We start from the raw sequence: 17839 nt of genomic DNA, 5'->3' as shown, positions 1-17839 counted from the left end.
CTTATATTAATTTTTGCTCCAAAAGACGCATTAGAACTGACTGTCCAGCTAGGTCTTATTTTCGGGGAAACAGGGTACCTTCCAAAGGAAAGCAGGGATCTTCAATAGGGGAAGTGGTGTGTCAAACCCTAGTAAGAGTGTGTGACAAGTTTCAAGTTGTTTGGTGCAATCAGTCAGGTGTGAGCTACAGTTGAGAGAAGGTATATTTTAAAGTGTGCCATAAATCATCCTCCATCATGACAACGCTCCATGTCACACATCGCTTCTGGTACACGGCAATTTCTGTCAAATAAAAACATTACAGTGTGTCCTCATCCACCTTATTCACCGGATCTGGCACTGTGCAGCTTCCCCAAAGTCAAATGATTCAGGACATCGAGGCAGCCACGACAGCGCAACTAAAGACACTCACGAAAGAGGACTTCCAGAACTGCTTCAGAAAGTGGCAAGAATGATGGGATAAGTGTGTTTAAAATGAGGGGAAATATTTTGAGGGGGATTAATGGCAACGTGTCTTTTATTGTAATAATTTATTTTTTAATTTAAACATTCACCATATTGTTTGATCACATCTCATATATGGAAGGATGGATGGGTGGATAAATGGAAGAATAGGTGGGTGGTGTCTACATGAAAGTGTGAACAAATGAATGACAGAGTGAATGGTTAGATGGAAGATTGAAGGGATGAGTGGGTGGGGCAAAAAAGGGAGCTAAACTTTTCCAAAAAGAACTTTTGCAGACACTTGACTCTCCAAACACCAGTGAAACAATTTATTACCAAAGCATAGTGGTGCCAGTGGTAGGAAGGGTCCTCGCTGAGGGGCCAGCTCAACCCTGAGTCGGGGATCTTCTGTTCACAACCCCAGAGGCTGGTGGGAGACGATGGCTGAAAGGAAGTGACAGCAGAAAGGCGGTCATTACCTGGAGCCTAACTGCCCGGTTCCCTAGACGCTAATTGAGATTCTTGAGTAGTGTTGTGTAAAAGCAGCAGCAGGAATGCACATTTGAGGGATCCTTCCAGAAGTTTATCTGTGATTCTACAGCACGTCTGGAGTCACATTACTTCATTTTTTTTTTTTTTCCTCTATCTCGAACTGCACATTGAAAGTTCTGGAAGACAATAAAAATGGCTGTTGGTGTCTTTTTCAATCGGGGAGCTGCCTTTAGGCCTCTACTGTGTGACAGGCACTTTCTAGGATCTGGGAATACCACCATGAACAAAGGGAACAAGAAACCTTCGCTGGGCTTACAATTTTGAGGAGGAAGGTGGAGGCACTACAGATTAAACACATACTTCCCTCCAGTGGGGGACAGGGGCTGTAACAAGAGAGGTGCTAAGAGGAGGTGGGGCGGTGTCTCACAGTGGGGGAGGGGTGATCAGGGAAGGCCTTGTGATCTGAGAGCCAGTAGTCAGAAGGAGCCAGCCACACAAAAAGCGAAGGGGAAAAGCATTCCGAACCATGGGAATGGCAAGTGCAAGGGTCCTGAGGTGGGATCAAGCTTGGCAGTGTGGCTGGCACAGAGGGATTGAGGGGTGAGGGGCACAGGGGAGGTAAGCTAGGCAGGCCAAGGTGAGGAGTTGCCATAAAGCAAAGGACGAGATGATCTTCAGGTTACTCCAAGGTCACCCACTCCTTAGGTGGCATCTCCTTAAGTTCCCAACCAAGGGACAAACCCGCTGCTGAGTAAGTGGCCCCCAGAGAGTAAGCAGATCTGAAACTATAATGATCCTGACAGGGAGGTTAGGTTTTGAGTTTTAAAATTTCCAATGTACTGGGCAGACAGGAAGGTGCTGTAAGACAGGCCAGCACAGATGGGAAGACTGGTCGCCCACCTGATACGTTCGATGGAGTCTCCGAGTGCTAGGCCAGAGACGTGCAGGAAGACAGATGCCAGAGAAAGACATGACCCCACCCTCATGGAGATTACCACCAGCAACTACGACAAGTGACTGCATGGTTCCCCTCTTCTGGGGGATCCCAGGGAGAGCGCGGAGGCCGACACCTGGAGGAGGGGGACTAGAAGGGACATGGCCACTGCCTGGAGGGGCAGTGTGACGGAGGGCCTGGAGGTCTCGTGCATAGCTGGGCGACAGAGGAGCCATGTGCCGAGCTGCAGAGACTGGGGCAGGGGCAAGCTGGGGGGAGAAGTCACGCCTTCACTTTTGGAGAGTCCCACTGGTTACGGCCGAGAGCCCACTACCCTGAGGAAAGCACCAAACTCACACCCGGGCGGTTTTGGAGTGGTGTGTGGCCGGGCCTGAGCGCAGCGCTTACCCACGTTATGTTATGCTGGCAGCCCTGGATGGGAGTGAGGGGTGCAGGGCTGAAGCAGCACTATCATCAAGGTGCCACCCGGAAGAGGCCGCCGCAGAAGACAGGCGGGTGCTGCTCACGGTGCAGCTGGCCCTGGCCCCTTCAGCCTTGGAGTGACAGGCCCTGGGCCGATGATTCCGGGTGGGGCCGGCTTGTGTGCTGTCCCAAGCGGAGCAGCGTCGCTGTCCTCTACTCACCAGATGCCAGGGGCACCCTCTCCCCAGGCGTGCCAACCAAGCATGTGTGCCGACAGTGACAAGTGCCCCCTGGAGGCAACGTTGCCTCCATTCAAGAACCCCTGAGTTAGACAACACTGTGCTCTGATTCCAGCCAGCCCCATGAGAGAAATTACACCTTTGTGGACAGAGGAGCGCCTTGGGGAAGCCCCTCTTCAGAACACCCACCCGGCCTTGTCAAAACTGACTACCAAACGAATTTTGTTTAGTGAATTCCAAAAATTCCTCTCTGTTCTCACACAGTGCTAACGGGAGCATGAACAGGTACGGTCTAGTCGTCTCTTCCAGGATGATAACTCCATCCCCAGACACAGGCACACAGCAGATGCCTGGGCACGCAGGTGTGCAAGGCAACGTGGTTCGTAAAACAAAAACCCGGGAACCCCAGCAAATACCAGTCACTGGTTAAGAAGAGTCTCTTTCATTCAAGGGAATATGGCGCTGCTGCCATAAACAAGGCCGTTCGTGATGACCGGGAAGGGCTGCAAGATAAACCCCGACAGAGCAGGTGTGGCCGGGGGCACAGAGCCAGAGAGCTTTTATCTGTGGGGCTGGGGGAACCAACCCAAAGGACAGCGGAGACTACAGAGGGATGGGTGGAGGGACAGAGGGACGAAAGAAGGGACAGAGAAAGGCAGAGACAAATAACCTCTCACTGCTATTTTCCAGGCCCTGAATCCAGTCATGCCTAGTTTCCTCCTTGGAATTTTCTAGCTACAAGAGCCAATCAATCTCCCTCTTTCTAAAAGCCAATTTGAGTCAGGTTTCTGCTACGGGCGATTCCTGGGGGGTTGGAAAGTTCCAGAACCAGTGGGAAAATCCAGCATGTAACTGGGACGTTGGCCCCTGGAATAAACATCAAGTGGCATCTGGAAAGCAGGGCGGGGGGTGGGTGAGTGGTAAGGGAGGGGGCTAAGACTCACAGACTCTGCCCATGGAACGCACCTATGGTACCATCCGGAGGTCCATGGGGTCGTAGGCTGACACCCGCAGATCCTGCAACACGGCTTCCAGATCATTCCTCAGAAGGGCGTAGGGTGGCTTCTCATCGTACTTGAGGGCCATCACAACCTTCAGGTACTTCTGTAAGGTCTCTGTGGTCAAGACACCCCCAGCGTGGGGAAGGCCTGAGAGGGGCCCCGACCCAGAGCCTGGGGGGCTGTGCCCAGAGGTTCTCAACCATGGTGCCCATCTGCTCAGCGCTTCCTCTGTGCCTGGCAGTGCCACAGCACTTAGACTTTTTTTTTTTAATGTCACACATGCAACAGAACAGTATCTTGAACACCAGCAAACCCATCACCCAGTGTCAACAACTGTTAACGCAGCCAATTTTTCATCCAAACCTCTACCACTGTCCCCTTCTGTATTGTTTTAAAGCAAATTCCAGCTAATTATGTCATCTGACCTGTAAATATTTAGTGTTTATCTCTAAAATGGGGACCAGTAAACTTTTACTATAAAGTCCAAAGAGGAAATATTTTTGGCTTTGCGCGTCATGCCATTCGGTCTGTGTTACAAGGACAACTCAGCTGTTTTTGCACACAAGCCGTCACAGATGACAGGTAAGCGAATGGGCGTGGGCGTGTGCCCAGACAACTTTCCTTATGGACGCTGCACCTTGAACGTCAGGTAAATTTCACATGTCATGAAGTGTTCTTGTTTCGATTTTTTCCAAGCCATTTCAAAACGTAAAACAAGTCTTAGTTCACTGGTTTACAGACACAGGCCCCAGGGACAGTTTAACAGATAAAGGCTACTTTACAAGATAAAGGCTCTTTGTTTTTTTTCTCCGTAAATGAGCACAATACCATTATTACACTTTTAAAAAGTGCCAATTATGATACCAGTAGGAACAGTCAAACAGCCCCCACTTAGTGAATGTCTATGACAGGCCAGGGTCTGAGCTGAAAAGCTCATTTAATTAGGGCTGCAGCAGAAGCTGAGGCAGCGCCCCTGGGCCCAGCTGTGTGGAGGGTTCTGCATTGAATTCTTGGGGGCAACCCCGCAGGTGGGGGCTATTATTGGCTCCATTCTCTACAAGCTGAGGCTCAGGGGCCTCACTGGAGGCCCCCGGCTGGTACCTGCAGGTCAGACTGGAACTGGAGGCTGGGACGCCCACCCCACCCCCACGCCCCGCCCCCACCTAGCTCCACCATCACGAGCAGCGGAGCTCTTTCTTTAAGCGAGAACCCAAGGCTGGATGGGAGTGTGACCTGAGCAGCAGAGCCATGATTTGAAGCCAGCGGTCTCAGGTAACTAAAAAAAGTTTTGCCTCCTTCATAATTCCTCGGGGCACACCAATAAATAATGTTTATCCCTTGGGAAAAAAAGAGCCTTACAGAGCTGAAGGGGACAAACTATCCATTTCTGTCTCATCCTGCCTCCTACTTAGAGAGCAATGTAGAAACTCTACAGAAAGAACACTGAGAAAGACAAACAAAACAAACCAAAAACAGCCTAAATCTCCAATAACAGTGATTGGCTTTAAAAATGATGGCTTAGCCAAACCATGATACCGTGCGGCTGGTAAGAAAAACTGTGGTCGATGTATAAGAACAGAGAACAGCCCCAATAGTAATTAATGAAAAATGCGAGATGTCGACCCAAATGTATGTATGGTGAGCTATTTTCGTTTTTATTAATTAAAACAAAAATACTTTTATTAATAAAAACAAAAATAATTTTGTAAATAAAAAGCAATGGTTTTGTAAAACAAAACCTCGTGTGCATACAGGTATTTACCAATGACTGCTGTATATATAGAGGGAGCAGCGGATAGCAGAGACTATTTAGACTGCTTACAGCTCCTGCCATCCCTGCATGCGTGTCCCTTTGCAATGTCACTGTGTAAGCTGGCCTTGTGACTTGCTTAAATGTGGCAGAAGTGGTGTTCTGGGTCCTATGCTCGGCTACGTCCACACTTGCCCTCTTAGGAGGCTGCCACGTGAAGGAAATTGGTCTAGCCTGGTGGAAGATGCGTGACCTTGAAAAACAGAAATGAGCCATCCCAGCTGACGCCTCTGAGACCTTCCAGTGACAAGCCAGTGCCATTGCCAGATGAGAGGGACGAGAGCCACTTGAACCAGCCTCCCCAGTCGAGCTGCCAGATGCCAGCACTGGCATGAATGTACCCCGTAAGACCAGTCGATGAACCGCCTGCATGAACCCCGCCCGTATCGTTATCACAAAGAATCGCAAAGAAATAAAATGGCTGTTGTTTTAGGTCACTGTGTTTTGCAGGGGCTTGTTACAGGGCAATAGATAACTGATATGTACTCACCATACTATTAACAGCAATTACTTTGGAAGTATGACTGGGGAAGGGACAAGAAAGGAACAGGAACTTTCACTTTTTATGTTACACGTTTCAGTTCAGTTTAAATTATTTTATAAGCAAATATTCAAATCCCAGATAAAAAAAAGAGTAAAGAGTTTATAATATCAGAAAGTTGGCGATAAGCTAAATGTTTGTCAATGAAGAATTGGTGAAATAAATTAAGACATTCATATGATGGATTGTTGTATCTAGATAGACCAGCGTTTTTAAAACATTTAAAAAGATGGCCATAATTAGAAACACACCTTACCTTATAACCGGTTACCCATATATGTATATGTATGAGCATAAATATGTATCACTGCAACTAACCTCAGATTTCCTTAACTCCTGCAAGGCACTCATACTTTTTGTGTTCTTTTAAATTTTTAAGAATCCTGTTCTTAAATTGACTTCATGACTGACTAATGAATCACAACTGCAGTTTTAAAATACTGACATTATGTGTATTTTACCACAATTAAAAAAAAATACTAACAAAATTCTACAAACACCAACACAAAACATCTCCAAGATATACTCTTCTTCAATGAAAAAACTCAAGTTGGAGACCAATACACATAAGACTCCACTGAAAAAACCACTATGTGTATGTGGTTGTAGTTGTGTGTGTGTGCGTGCATGTGTGTGTACTGTTATTATTGTTCTGTGTGTGTGTGTGTGTGTGTGTGTGTGTGTACTGTTATTATTGTTCAGGAACACTGCTGAATTTGGGGGGAAGATTTTTGTTTTTCTACAATGAGCACATATACACGTGCAATTCGGAAAACTCAAGGAAAGAAAACAGAAGGATGTAAAGAGAAGCAACCCCACGTGGGCCCAAAACCACTGGTCCTGCTACAGCCCCCCCTACCCTTCCCCTTCAGGACATACCTGAGGGACTCATCCAGCGACTGCACTTTCCCACGAGAGTCTCCGGGTTGTCAAGAAACCTGACAGGACAGAGGTATATGAGAAAGGTCTTTTTGGGAAGGGAGAGCAACCTTTAAACAGGATGTCTCACAGCTGCATAGTAGATCCTTGTTATTTACGGTGGTTACTATGCCCTATAGAGTCACCTCGACACTGAATCAGCCAATTCTGAACCTGTTTTTAGGGGAAGCATAGCGTTAGGTTCGTGTAAGCCTCTGGTCACATTTTGTCAATTAATCTGTACATCATCTTGTTTTATGTATGTTTAGGTTTAAAGACACCATATTTAATATAATGTGGATTTATTCACATTGAACTCAAGGCCAACAGGACTCTAGCTCATGCCTGAAGGAAGCTCATCTAACACACATATTTTCTCCATAAGCCACAGCACAGCCTCCTTGCACTTAGGGACACTACAGCACTTCAGCACTATGTTTGGGGCCACTTTAAACAGCAAAATCAACAATGGAAAGCACAAAAATGTGGGAAATGTGGCATTAGGTAGACCGCAAAAAGGACCCTGGTTTACAGTGTGAGAGCTGAACCAAGAAGGCAGAGGGTTGCCTCGTTTAGCCTCCGCTGGGATCGCGGGCACCAGGCAACTCAAAATGTATTCCACTCTGCATGTCTGAGAATGACCACAAAAGCACTGTGGATATTGATTTTTGGGTTACAAATACATTTTATGAGTGGGCGAATTCACAAATAGGAAATCTGTGAGTAAAGCTATGTTATCCACACACATATTTGTACACACACACACACACACACACACACACCCCTCTTGGACTACTCAAGAAAAATGGAAATCTGTCCACTTCCTTTGCTCCATCCTTAGAGTCCCGCCCACTGCACCTTCACTGGCCTGGGCCACTGGGCTGGCTCCTCACTGTCCACCCAGTCATTGGGCACTGCTCTTTCCTTCCCCCACAGCCCAGAAGTCCCCAAGCCCCACCCTCCTGATCCCCAACCCTCTCTGCCCCATCTTCCCTCTGTCCATAGCTCTGGGCCCAGCTCAGGACTCATCCTCCCTCCTTGGACCCCAGCCTCCTGTGCATCCCCCTTATGGCCCCAGAGTCTTTCTACACCCAGAGCTGCCCCTGCCCCTCTCTGCTCACAGCCCTCCTGGGGCCCCCCACACCCTGGGGGAAAGCCCCTGGTACGCAAGGCTGCGGGTCCCTCTGGCCTTATCTCCCTGACTTCCTCTCTCGCATCTAATGCTCCAGCCACACCAGACTTTTTCTAGTCCCCCAACCCAGTCACGCATCCACCTGCATCGCCCAGCCTCTGCATATCCTGTCACCTCTGTCCTGGATGGCTTTTCCCAACCTTGATACCTGCCAGGTGGCTGCTCTCCCTTCTGGACACAGCTCGTGGGCTGGTCTCCTGGAAGCTTCCCCTCTGGCCAAAGAGAATCGATCTCTCCTGAGTACCTGTGCACCCCTGCAGAGGTCCACGAAGCCCTACACCACTGGCAAGATACGCGTCCGGAAGGGCTGGGTCCAATCCCTTTCTAGCGGCAGCCTCAGGACATGTATGGTGCATGAATGAGTGAGAGTGGGAGTAAGGCCCTAAAGGGCTATGCCATCCTCAGGACGCTGTAAACTTCGCAAGCAATTCTTCGCCCACAGGCTGTCGCTGTGGTGTCTGTGGGATCTCCCTGCCTCTGGCAGCCTTAAGAGCAGAGACTGAATGCAATTTCTCTCTCTGCTTTCCCAGCTGGGGGCCTTGCACACCTGAAAGCCTTGGGGCATCACACCGTGTTTCTTTTAGTCATTCCATTTTGTCATGAATTAGTGAGTCAATATTTGTTGAATGAATGTAAAAAGGCCATGCACACCAGTGAGACATCTAAACAGATTAGAGCTCCAGAAAACCTGCATGTGCCAACATCGCCCCCTCATGGTCCTTTTGGTTACTGCCTTGAGTCACCGGACAAGTCTGGGCAGGTCCCCCCCCCCCCCCTCGGAATAACAGCAATAGCACCACTCAACATCTCTCCCTGGGGCATCTTCACGTGCCGGCCCTTCCTCTGTGGCCCTGGTTGGGATCTGGGGTTCTGGAATGAACTATTACTCATACTGAAGTCATCAATATTAAAATGATTGCAGCACCTATTTTATTTACTCTGTACCAACTTGGTGACTGGAGTCTCTTAAAGAAGCAGCTCACGTTCATCAATTATCTCGTTAAGTGGACCGTGGGAGAGATGTGAAAAGGGAGATATGACTGTTCTTAGGAGTCAGGGTAAGCAGGAGGAGGGAGGATTCAGTCCAGCGGAGCCGCAGCAGGCGCTTTCACCAATGACAAGAGGTGCCTTCAGCTGACTCACATCTGTGTCCTCGGCATTTTCCAGCACAGGCCCTGGCACGTAGATGCCCTCGGAAAACAGGTTCTAAGTGAATAAGTGAATGAAGGGCTCACATATGTGCTATCCTGTTTGCCTAAAATCTTGCCTGCCATGGAAATGACTCTGCTCTCTACACATCAGGTAGATGCCTGCTCTCTACAGGCATCTCTTGAGTAAAGGCTCACAAGAGGCCAGGTCCCGTGCCTCCCCTCTGCTCCCACAATGCCCCAGGCACTGCCTCCACCCTTACATGCAGTGCCTGCTTCCTGCCTGTGTTTCCTCCCAACCTGGTAACCCCACCAAGGCTGGGGCACGTCTGCATGACCTGTGTGTCCAAACAGAAGCCCAGGCCTGACAATGAAGGCTCACACATTCATTCCTTATTCATTCATTCCACAACTATTTCCTAAGCACCCACAATGCACCAAGCACTGTGCTGTGAACATGGTGAAGAGCTGACACGGCTCCTGCCCTCAGAGAAGCGTGGCTCCAGGTGGCACTGTGGAAGATCTGCTACCTGCTATCCAGTGTCACTTCTCCCCTTCAGTGGCAGAATCCCCAGAGTCAGCAGCCACAGGCTGGAGACACTTCCCAGTCCCACTGCAGCTCGGGGTGGCCACATAACCAAAAGACACACATCATTTGCAGTCCTGCCCTTTAAAAGCAATGGGCAACAGTGGCAACAGAGCGTGCACCCAGAGGGCACATGCATGTGGAAGGGGGCTGAGGCACCCACCACCCTTGGTCTCCTACCTTGTGGGAAATAAACCTCTACCTCATTTGAGCCAGTGTTTTGGGGTCTCCTTGTAAGAGCAGCTCAGACTTGTCCCTAACACAACAGAAGCGAGTCTAGGTCACAAACTTCAGTCACACTCAACACTTTAGCTACTGGACTGTATGCTCTTACTGCCTGTGTCACTAATTCTGTGAGTTGCTGTTTTCACTTGGCTTCATTTCAAAGGTGGAAACTAGACAATAAATGCAAAAATAAATTCCAACGAAACAGGGCTCATGTTCTGGTGGGTTTTGAGGCTGGCTTCTGACACGGAGGCTGCCAAAGGCCTCCCTCTCTGTCTCTCCCTTCTTCTGCAGCGATGTTAGTGACGTATCGGCACCAAAGTGAGACCTCCTCCTTGCCTCAATGCCACTCTGGAGGCAATTTACCTGTCACCTCTGCCAGGAGACCTGCCCTGGCCATTAAATCTAAAAGAGCAGTGCAATCTCACACCCTCACGGTTGGTTGGTTGGTTGCACTGGCAGATCCCTAGAGCTCTGACCCAACAGCCCCCACCAGTTTGCCCTCTGGCATGCTGTGTTGCACTCTTTCTCTCTTTACTGTCTCCCCTACTAGGTGTGAGTTCCCTGAGGGCAAGGATATGTCTTAGTTATTCCTGTATCCCAGGGCCTAGAAAGAAGCCTGGAGCACAGTAGGTGGTCCATACATATTTGTCGAGTGGAGGAAGGCTGTATCCAAGTGCCAGCAATCCATCCATGATAAGCCTCCCACACTTGGGAGACACTGGCTTTCAGGTGAAAGGGCCCCTCTGCAGTTGAATGCCTGAGTATTGAGTGGAAGCGCCCTTACTTAGTAGCTGTGTGACCTGGGCTGATTACATAAGCAATCTGTGCCTTAGATGGCAAGAGCATTTATTCCAGAATTGTTCTGAGGATGACACAGGGAAGCACTGGATGCAATGCTCAGCACAGACAAGCATATGACAAACATTAGCCTTGAAAATGTCATCATAAGCAGGCCAATGTGACAGGAGCAAATCTCTTCCTCTGAGCATGAACAAGCAGGAGACCTAACGCAGTGAGGGCGAGGGAAGAGGTTCCAGGGGAGTGATGATTAAGCTGGAACCTGGAGATTCAGGACATGGTACCACTTATGCCACTCAAACAGATACCCAACAACACGACATATATTTCAAGGGCACAGATACATCTAAACATATTGAGGAGAATTATTCAGAGGTAGTGAATTAGCAATGTAGCTAAAAGTTCAAAACTATAGCATTGAGTGAAAGAAAGCAAGAAACAATGAAATTTAGAGCAGAGTCCATTTATGCAAATTAAATACACTCATCATATATAGTTCAAGGACACAGACATAGCTGTACAAACTTATTTAAAAGCAGCATTCAGAAGCAGCAAACTCGATGCACATGTAACGATGCGGTTACAGTTGAAGAACAGTGTTGAGCGAGAAAAGACAGACACAGATGAGACGTAGAAAATACAATTTAAGCAAGTCAAATACACACAGTCCTACTACCAGTATTCAAATGTAAGGATACACACACATTTAAGCAAACATATCAGTATAACATATATTAAGTATGTTTGAGTGGGTGCCCACGGTTGAGAGAAGGAAAATGGGGGATATAAAAAGGGGCAAAATAAGAGAGAGGCTCAAGATGAACCAGTGACACAACATGTTAAGGAGTACAATGGACCCAGTGCTGGTCACTGCAGTTTTCCTTTTTTCCACTCTGTACACTTTCCCTGGAAAATCTCATCCTTTCCCAGGGCTTCTGCTGACAACTCCTGAGATACTGCTGAGGTTTGAATCTCTGTTTAGATTTCATTCCTGCCCCTCAGACATAGATAGACACCCATCTCCTGGACAGCCGCTCCTGGGTGACACGTAGGCAACTCTCGTCTGTCCAAGTCTATCTCCGATCTTGAGCCCCAACCTCTAGACCTGCAGGGCTTCCTGGCGTCCTGATGCGCACTGTCCTTGGTACTGAAATGCAAACGCCTACGCTCACCTCTCTTTGTCCCAGGTTGTCCTCTGTCCGTGGTGCTGAACACACTCGCAGCGCTTCCCTTTGCGCTGTTATCCTCTGTCCTTGGTGCTGAACTTTCCGCCCCAGCACTTCCCTTTGCATAGTCTCCTCCCCCGCTGTCCTTGGTGCTGAACGTCTAAACCAGAACTAGCAGGATCTGGTGATTTTACACACAGAGGTGGGGGAGGGGAATAACACCCGTGGCTGGTGTTGCCCTATGCTGAGGCAGGGCCCAGACCTACCTGATTAGGTTGCCCACATGCCTGTGAAGGAATGAACAAGTCATGGTGTCCTGTGCACAGTGAGCATTTTCTATAGGCCAGGCTCTGTGCTGAGTGCTGTGTGCTTGACTCCCTTGAATCTTTCCACTCTCCCTGCAGTGGGTGCTAATAAAATCCCATCTCATTGAGGACACTGAGGCTTACAAAAGTGAAACTGCATCCCCAACAACCTCCAGTGGTAGGGCCGGAGTCTGACCCCAGGCAGCATGGCTCCAGAGCCCACGCTCCTGTTTACTGGAATGGATGGGAGAACACACATCTGAGAACTGCAGAAGCCTTGGCTCTGCCAGACGCTGCCTCCCCCTCTTTTCTGTCCCGTTGGGTCCTGAGATTCTGCCCCACCTGCAGGGGCACTGGGGCCAGGGCTGGGCTCTGCTGACCCTCACACTCACTTCTGTTTCAGCTTCATGATATCCTCGGTGTTAGGAAGACAGTTTGTCCACGGCAGCGTCCCATAAAGCCACTTCAGCAAACAGTAGCCTAGGGTCTGGAGGTCACTGCGACGGGAGGGCCCTGGGGAAGGAGGGAAATAGTGGCAACTCAGTCTGGATGCTCCACTCACTGAAACGTCCACCCCCTTCCTTTCTCTCTCTTACTGACTCAACCATGCACTCACACGCTCAGCCACCCAAACGTATGAGCTCTCGTCCATTCATTCACTCATCCACCTTTGCACTCTGCCATGACTCTCTCAACTACTTTCATTCATTCTCTTAGGCATCCTTTCATCCCCACATTCACTAGCTTACTCCCTCATCTACCTGTCTTTCATTCATGCACTCATTCATTCAATGAGCCCTCAGAGCCTGTACAGCAGGCCCCATCCCATTCTCAAATTCTAGAGAAGAGTTTGGCTGCGTCCCAGCCCTTCACAGTCTAGTGAAGAGATGGTTATATTGTGGGATTACCTGAGCTACAGAGGACACAGAACAGGGCACGAGGGAGCCCTGAAGGGTGGGCACTGAATACAGCCTTGGTAAGGGAGCAAAGGAGTCCATTGGGTTTTATTTTTCTTGTGCTTCCTAAATGCCATAATTTAGACAACAATTTGTAGAAATATTCAACAAACACTAAGAGTTGACTGTGTCAGACCTTCTGCCACCTGACCTGGAGGCACAGGCACCATCCATTCCCTGGGTGAGCTCAGCCTGGTGGGAGGATGCAGGCAGGCACATGGGTGGCCATAGCAAGAGATCTGGGAAAGAAGGGGGTGAGACCTCCTCAAGGAATCTTCTGGGCTCTCCTCACTCCGTACACTTTCCTTGGATAATCTCATTCCTCTCCCAGGCTTCAGCTGACAACTCCTGATACCCTGCCGACATCTGAGTCTCCATCTGGACTTCACTCCTGTGTTCCCAATGTGGATGGCCAACTGCTTCCTCGACAGTGTCTCCTAGATGACTCTTGGGCAACTCTCATGTTCCCAGTATACACCAGATTTTGAATCTGAACCTCTGGACCTGCAGAGCTTCCTTGTATCCGACTGCCTTCTGTCCTTGGTGCTGAACCACTACCTACAATTCTCGAGTGCTTGGGGGCGCTATCCAAGGTTCTGAACCCATGTCATGGGTCCCTCAGCGTGACTCCAGTGTCTGGCCATCTCTGTCTGTGGCTGTGAAAACCTAGAGCTGACCTAAGTATGAGAAGCGTGTCTCCATGGTCCCGAACCCTTTCTGTGGCTTCTTACCGCATCCCTTGTGCACATCCAGGCTAATGAACTCGAGGTCTCCCTCATGTGGGCTCTTGCTACCTTCCACGTAGGCCACATGTCTGCCACCTGGGGAATAGCGGAAGGCGAAGCCATAGCCTGCCAGGGTCACCTGTGTGTACATTGAGAGAAGTCGTACAGTTTGGATGTTAGGAGCTCGGGCCCTGGAATCAGAAATTTCTTTTTATTGCCCCCCCTTCATCCCCCTGCCCCATTCTGGTTCAAGCTGTTGTTTCTCAGTCTGGTTGTGTAGGACACAGCTCCCTGGCCCATGCTGGTATTATGAGCCTTGCGCTCCCCCCGGCTGAGGCAGTCGGTCGCTAGTCATTGGTCGGCTGCTCACAGCACCTCACGGCAGCTCTCACCGGCTGCCGGCCGCTCACGCTGGCCATCAGCCACTCAGCAGCACACGGTAGCCCATGGCAGCTCGCAGCAGCCCACGCCAACCTCTGGCTACTCACAGCAGCCCAGCTCCAGGGAGAGCTGTTGTTCATAATCTTAGCTGTAGAGGGCACAGCTCACTAGCCCATGTGGGAATCGAACCAGCGACCTTGGCATTAGGAGCAGGGCGCTCCAACCACCTGAGCCACCGGGCTGGCTCCCAGAGATTTCAATTGTGGGTGAAATATGAAACAACCAAATGCCAAACAGTACAGAAGGGTATGAAGTGAAAAGCACCGCAACCAACCATCCCTATTGCTACCCAACTCCATAAATTCACTGCCCAGAAATAACCTAATAAGAGTAGTAAATAATAATACACTAACAATAAATCAAACAATAGTTTCTTATACATTGTTTCAAATCATTTTCTTTAAATAATTAGTAAACACATGTGGACGAGGGGGCTCTAGTTTCCACAGAGGGATCACAGTATACTTCCTGTTGGGCACCCAGCTTTTTGCACTTTAATAGTGGTTCAAGGCATGAACTCTAGAGTTAGACAGACCAGGTTCAAATGCCAGTTTGGCTGTACAACCTTGGGTAAGTTATGAAACTTTTCGTGCTTTCATTTCTCCATTTGTAAAAACAAATACAATGATAGTCCCCACATTGCAGGGTTGTGATGAGGCTTAACTGAGTTGAAAACAAAAGTAAAGTACTTATCCACCAGACACACACAGTGAGCCACATCTGCTTTTTAATGGCTGTATCGTATTCTGCCATCTGCTTTTGTCTATGTGAGACCTACATCCTTTTCTTCTGGTCACAATTTGTGATATTTAATTTTATGAGTCAACTTCACTGGGCCACAGGGTGCCCAGACATTTGGCCAAACATTATTTTGGGTGTGTCTGTGAGCATGTTACTGGATAAGATTAACATTTAGAAATAAATCATATTCTAAGTGAAGCAGACTGCCCTCCCTCATGTGGGAGGGCCTCATCCGATCAGTTAAAGGCCTGAACAGAGTAAAAAGGCCGAGTGAGAGGGAACACCTTCTGCGTGAATGCAAGTGCTGGAACATTGGTCTTTTCCTGCCTTGGGTTTGAACTGAAACATTGGCTCTTCCTGGGTCTCAAGCCTGCCAGCTTTCAGACTGGAACTCACAGTCAACTTTCCTGGTTCTTAGGATTCTGACTAGAGGAACTACACCACCAACTTTCCTGGGTCTCCAGCTTGCGAACTGCGGAGCCTGAGACTCTCAGCTTCCAATTCCTTCTAATAAATCTTTCTGTATAAACACACACACACACACACACACACACACACACACACACACACACTGTTGGTTCTGTTTTTCTAGAGATCTCTGACTAATACAGTGCTAGGATTTTTCTGTGGGATCACCCCTCTCCAACGCTCAGTCCACATGACTGAAGTGGGGCTCACCTGATCCATTTCCACTGCGTTGCTGAGGGGATTTAAGCTTGATTTGCCGGTGGTGATTTTGTCACAATGAGGGAAGAGAGTCTGCCTGACAATGAGCAATGTACAAACAAGAGCCCAGACATGGAAGAGCCAGTTTCCGAATGACAGGAGTTCCTAGATTCAGCCATATCTAAACTCAGTTAAGTTTTTTCTACTCCATAGACCAATAAACTGAATCCCTTCCTTTTTTAAACTTTTTTTTTTTTTCTTAAGGCATGTTAAATTGGATTTCTGTCACTTTCAACTGAAAGAGTAATTAAAAATTACTTTACAACACTATTTAATTATACCCTACTGGGAATATATACTTGAGGTCTTCCTAATTTATTATTACAATCAGTGTTGTCAGGAACATTTTGTACATATATCTTTGAACAGTCCTATGAATATAAGGGTCGGATATATTCCTAAGGAACTGATGGATCAAAAAAACATGCATTTAAAATTTGACTGCTGTATCCAAGTTACCTTCTAAAAAGGCTACCCAATTCACACTTCCAACAGAATATAAAGAACTCCTATTTCCTAACATCCTTATCACCAATATATATTATCATTCTTTTTAATTTTGTCCACCCACAGGGTGAAAAATAGTATGTTTTAATTTTCATTTTTGTGATTATTAGGGAGGTTGATCATCTTTTCATGTATTTAACTAACCTGTGGATTTCTTTTTCTATGAACTGCTTTTCCTATCCTTTGTCCATTTTTCTACTAATTCCTTACTCTCTTATTTATTCAGAGGAGCTCTTTATATATGATGGATAGCAATTCTTTGTCTGTAATAAGCATTGTAAAATAAATGGAAGTTTTGAGACAGATGAGGTCCTGAGCCCAGAAAACCCCGAGGCTGGGGAGGACCTGGCTATTACCTGGCTCAGGTCCTCTGGATTCACAAAGATATTCTCAGCTGTCACATTTCCATGAACATACTCATTCTCGTGAAGGAACTCCAGGGCATCCAGCTGGGGGAAGACATAAGCATCTCCATGAGTGGCACACCTAACACGAAAAGGCACCGAGGCAAAGCCTGGCAAATGAATCCCCGTTGTCAGGCCTGGGGTCCTAGGTACTGCTTGTGACTGAGGGCAGGGGATGGGTGGGGTGGTTTAAACCTGACTAATTCTGGGTGGAACGTTAGGAAACCCTAAGCATGTCTTCTAATTAGGCTTTACAAAATTCAGCATTAAAGCTAATAGTTGTTTTTCTATCTATCTCATATCTATTTCTTAGTTGATTGCAAACTCAGGAGGAGAAGAAGTTGAGTACTTACTGTCTCCTGAAAAAACAACAAAAAACCCAACACTCATGTACATCAAAGAATTCTTATTTCTCCTAGAGAGCAGAAATAAATTTGGTTAAGCCATTTGTATTTTTATCTCTAGCTCTGACTTTTCCACTGAGCTCCAAGCTCAGATATTGAACTGCCCAGGAGTTAGTTAAATCCTGATGACACCCCGAAGCCCCCTGGGAGCCCAAGGCTTAACTGTCCACCAAGTTCTGCTTGTCCCACAGCCTGGCCCCTCCTCAGACCTTGTCCTCTCATGCTGACCTCACCTGGCCTTCATCTCACCGCCTCCAGCCCCTCCCCACACGGTCCTTCTGCATCTAGAGCTGACCCTGTGCCTCCCCTGCTCCCAATCTTCCCATGGCTCCCCAGTGCCCTCAGCACAGAGTCCCAGCTCCCCAGCTTGGTGTTCAAGACTCTGTGTGACCTGGTCACCGCTGACATCTATACCAACCTCATCTCTTACCCTTTCCTCCTTTATAAGTCACACTGCAGACACTGAGTATAAAGATCTTTGGGATTTAACTAATATGGCAGGCCCTTGCCACTTTCATAGCCTCTGCAATTTAAATTGGGTCCTTTATTCTCCATCATACAGGGGATATTTCCATTCAGAGCAGTTTTCACAATTTGTGCAACTGTTGAATACCATCGTCTCCCACTAGGCGTCAAAACCATGTCCGTGCTGCTCCCCACTGCACTCCCAGCCCCTGGGACAGGGTCTGACACCCAGCAGGGGCCTGATA

At 48.2% G+C, this 17839-nt stretch overlaps 1 protein-coding gene across 13 annotated transcripts in view; it reads right to left on the bottom strand.

Annotated features, from left to right (window-relative positions):
- Positions 1-750: 750 nt before the first annotated feature.
- The window catches only part of VRK3 (VRK serine/threonine kinase 3), a 35778-nt gene continuing 18689 nt past the window's right edge, over positions 751-17839 (bottom strand). For 7 of the 13 annotated variants that reach the window (XM_074315552.2, XM_019741536.3, XM_019741535.3 and 4 more), the window contains exons 10-15: positions 16678-16770; positions 13913-14045; positions 12618-12738; positions 6764-6822; positions 3499-3647; positions 751-1112 (exon numbers count right to left, since the gene is read on the bottom strand). In XM_074315552.2, the coding sequence (XP_074171653.1) occupies positions 3499-3647; positions 6764-6822; positions 12618-12738; positions 13913-14045; positions 16678-16770 (555 nt within the window). In that variant the 3' untranslated portion in view covers positions 751-1112. Of the gene's footprint in view, positions 1113-3498; positions 3648-4707; positions 5868-6763; positions 6823-8895; positions 9201-11201; positions 11902-12617; positions 12739-13912; positions 14046-16677; positions 16771-17839 lie in introns of those variants that run through there. The other 6 variants (XM_074315551.2, XM_019741539.3, XM_074315550.2 and 3 more) reach the window with 5 other exon arrangements.

Source organism: Rhinolophus sinicus, chromosome 8 (assembly GCF_057876585.1).
Source record: "Rhinolophus sinicus isolate RSI-liver-muscle chromosome 8, RSI-T2T, whole genome shotgun sequence".
NCBI classification, from domain to species: Eukaryota; Metazoa; Chordata; class Mammalia; order Chiroptera; family Rhinolophidae; genus Rhinolophus; species Rhinolophus sinicus.
The sequence above is the reverse complement of the archived record's forward strand: the minus strand, read 5'-3'. Positions and strand labels throughout refer to the sequence as shown.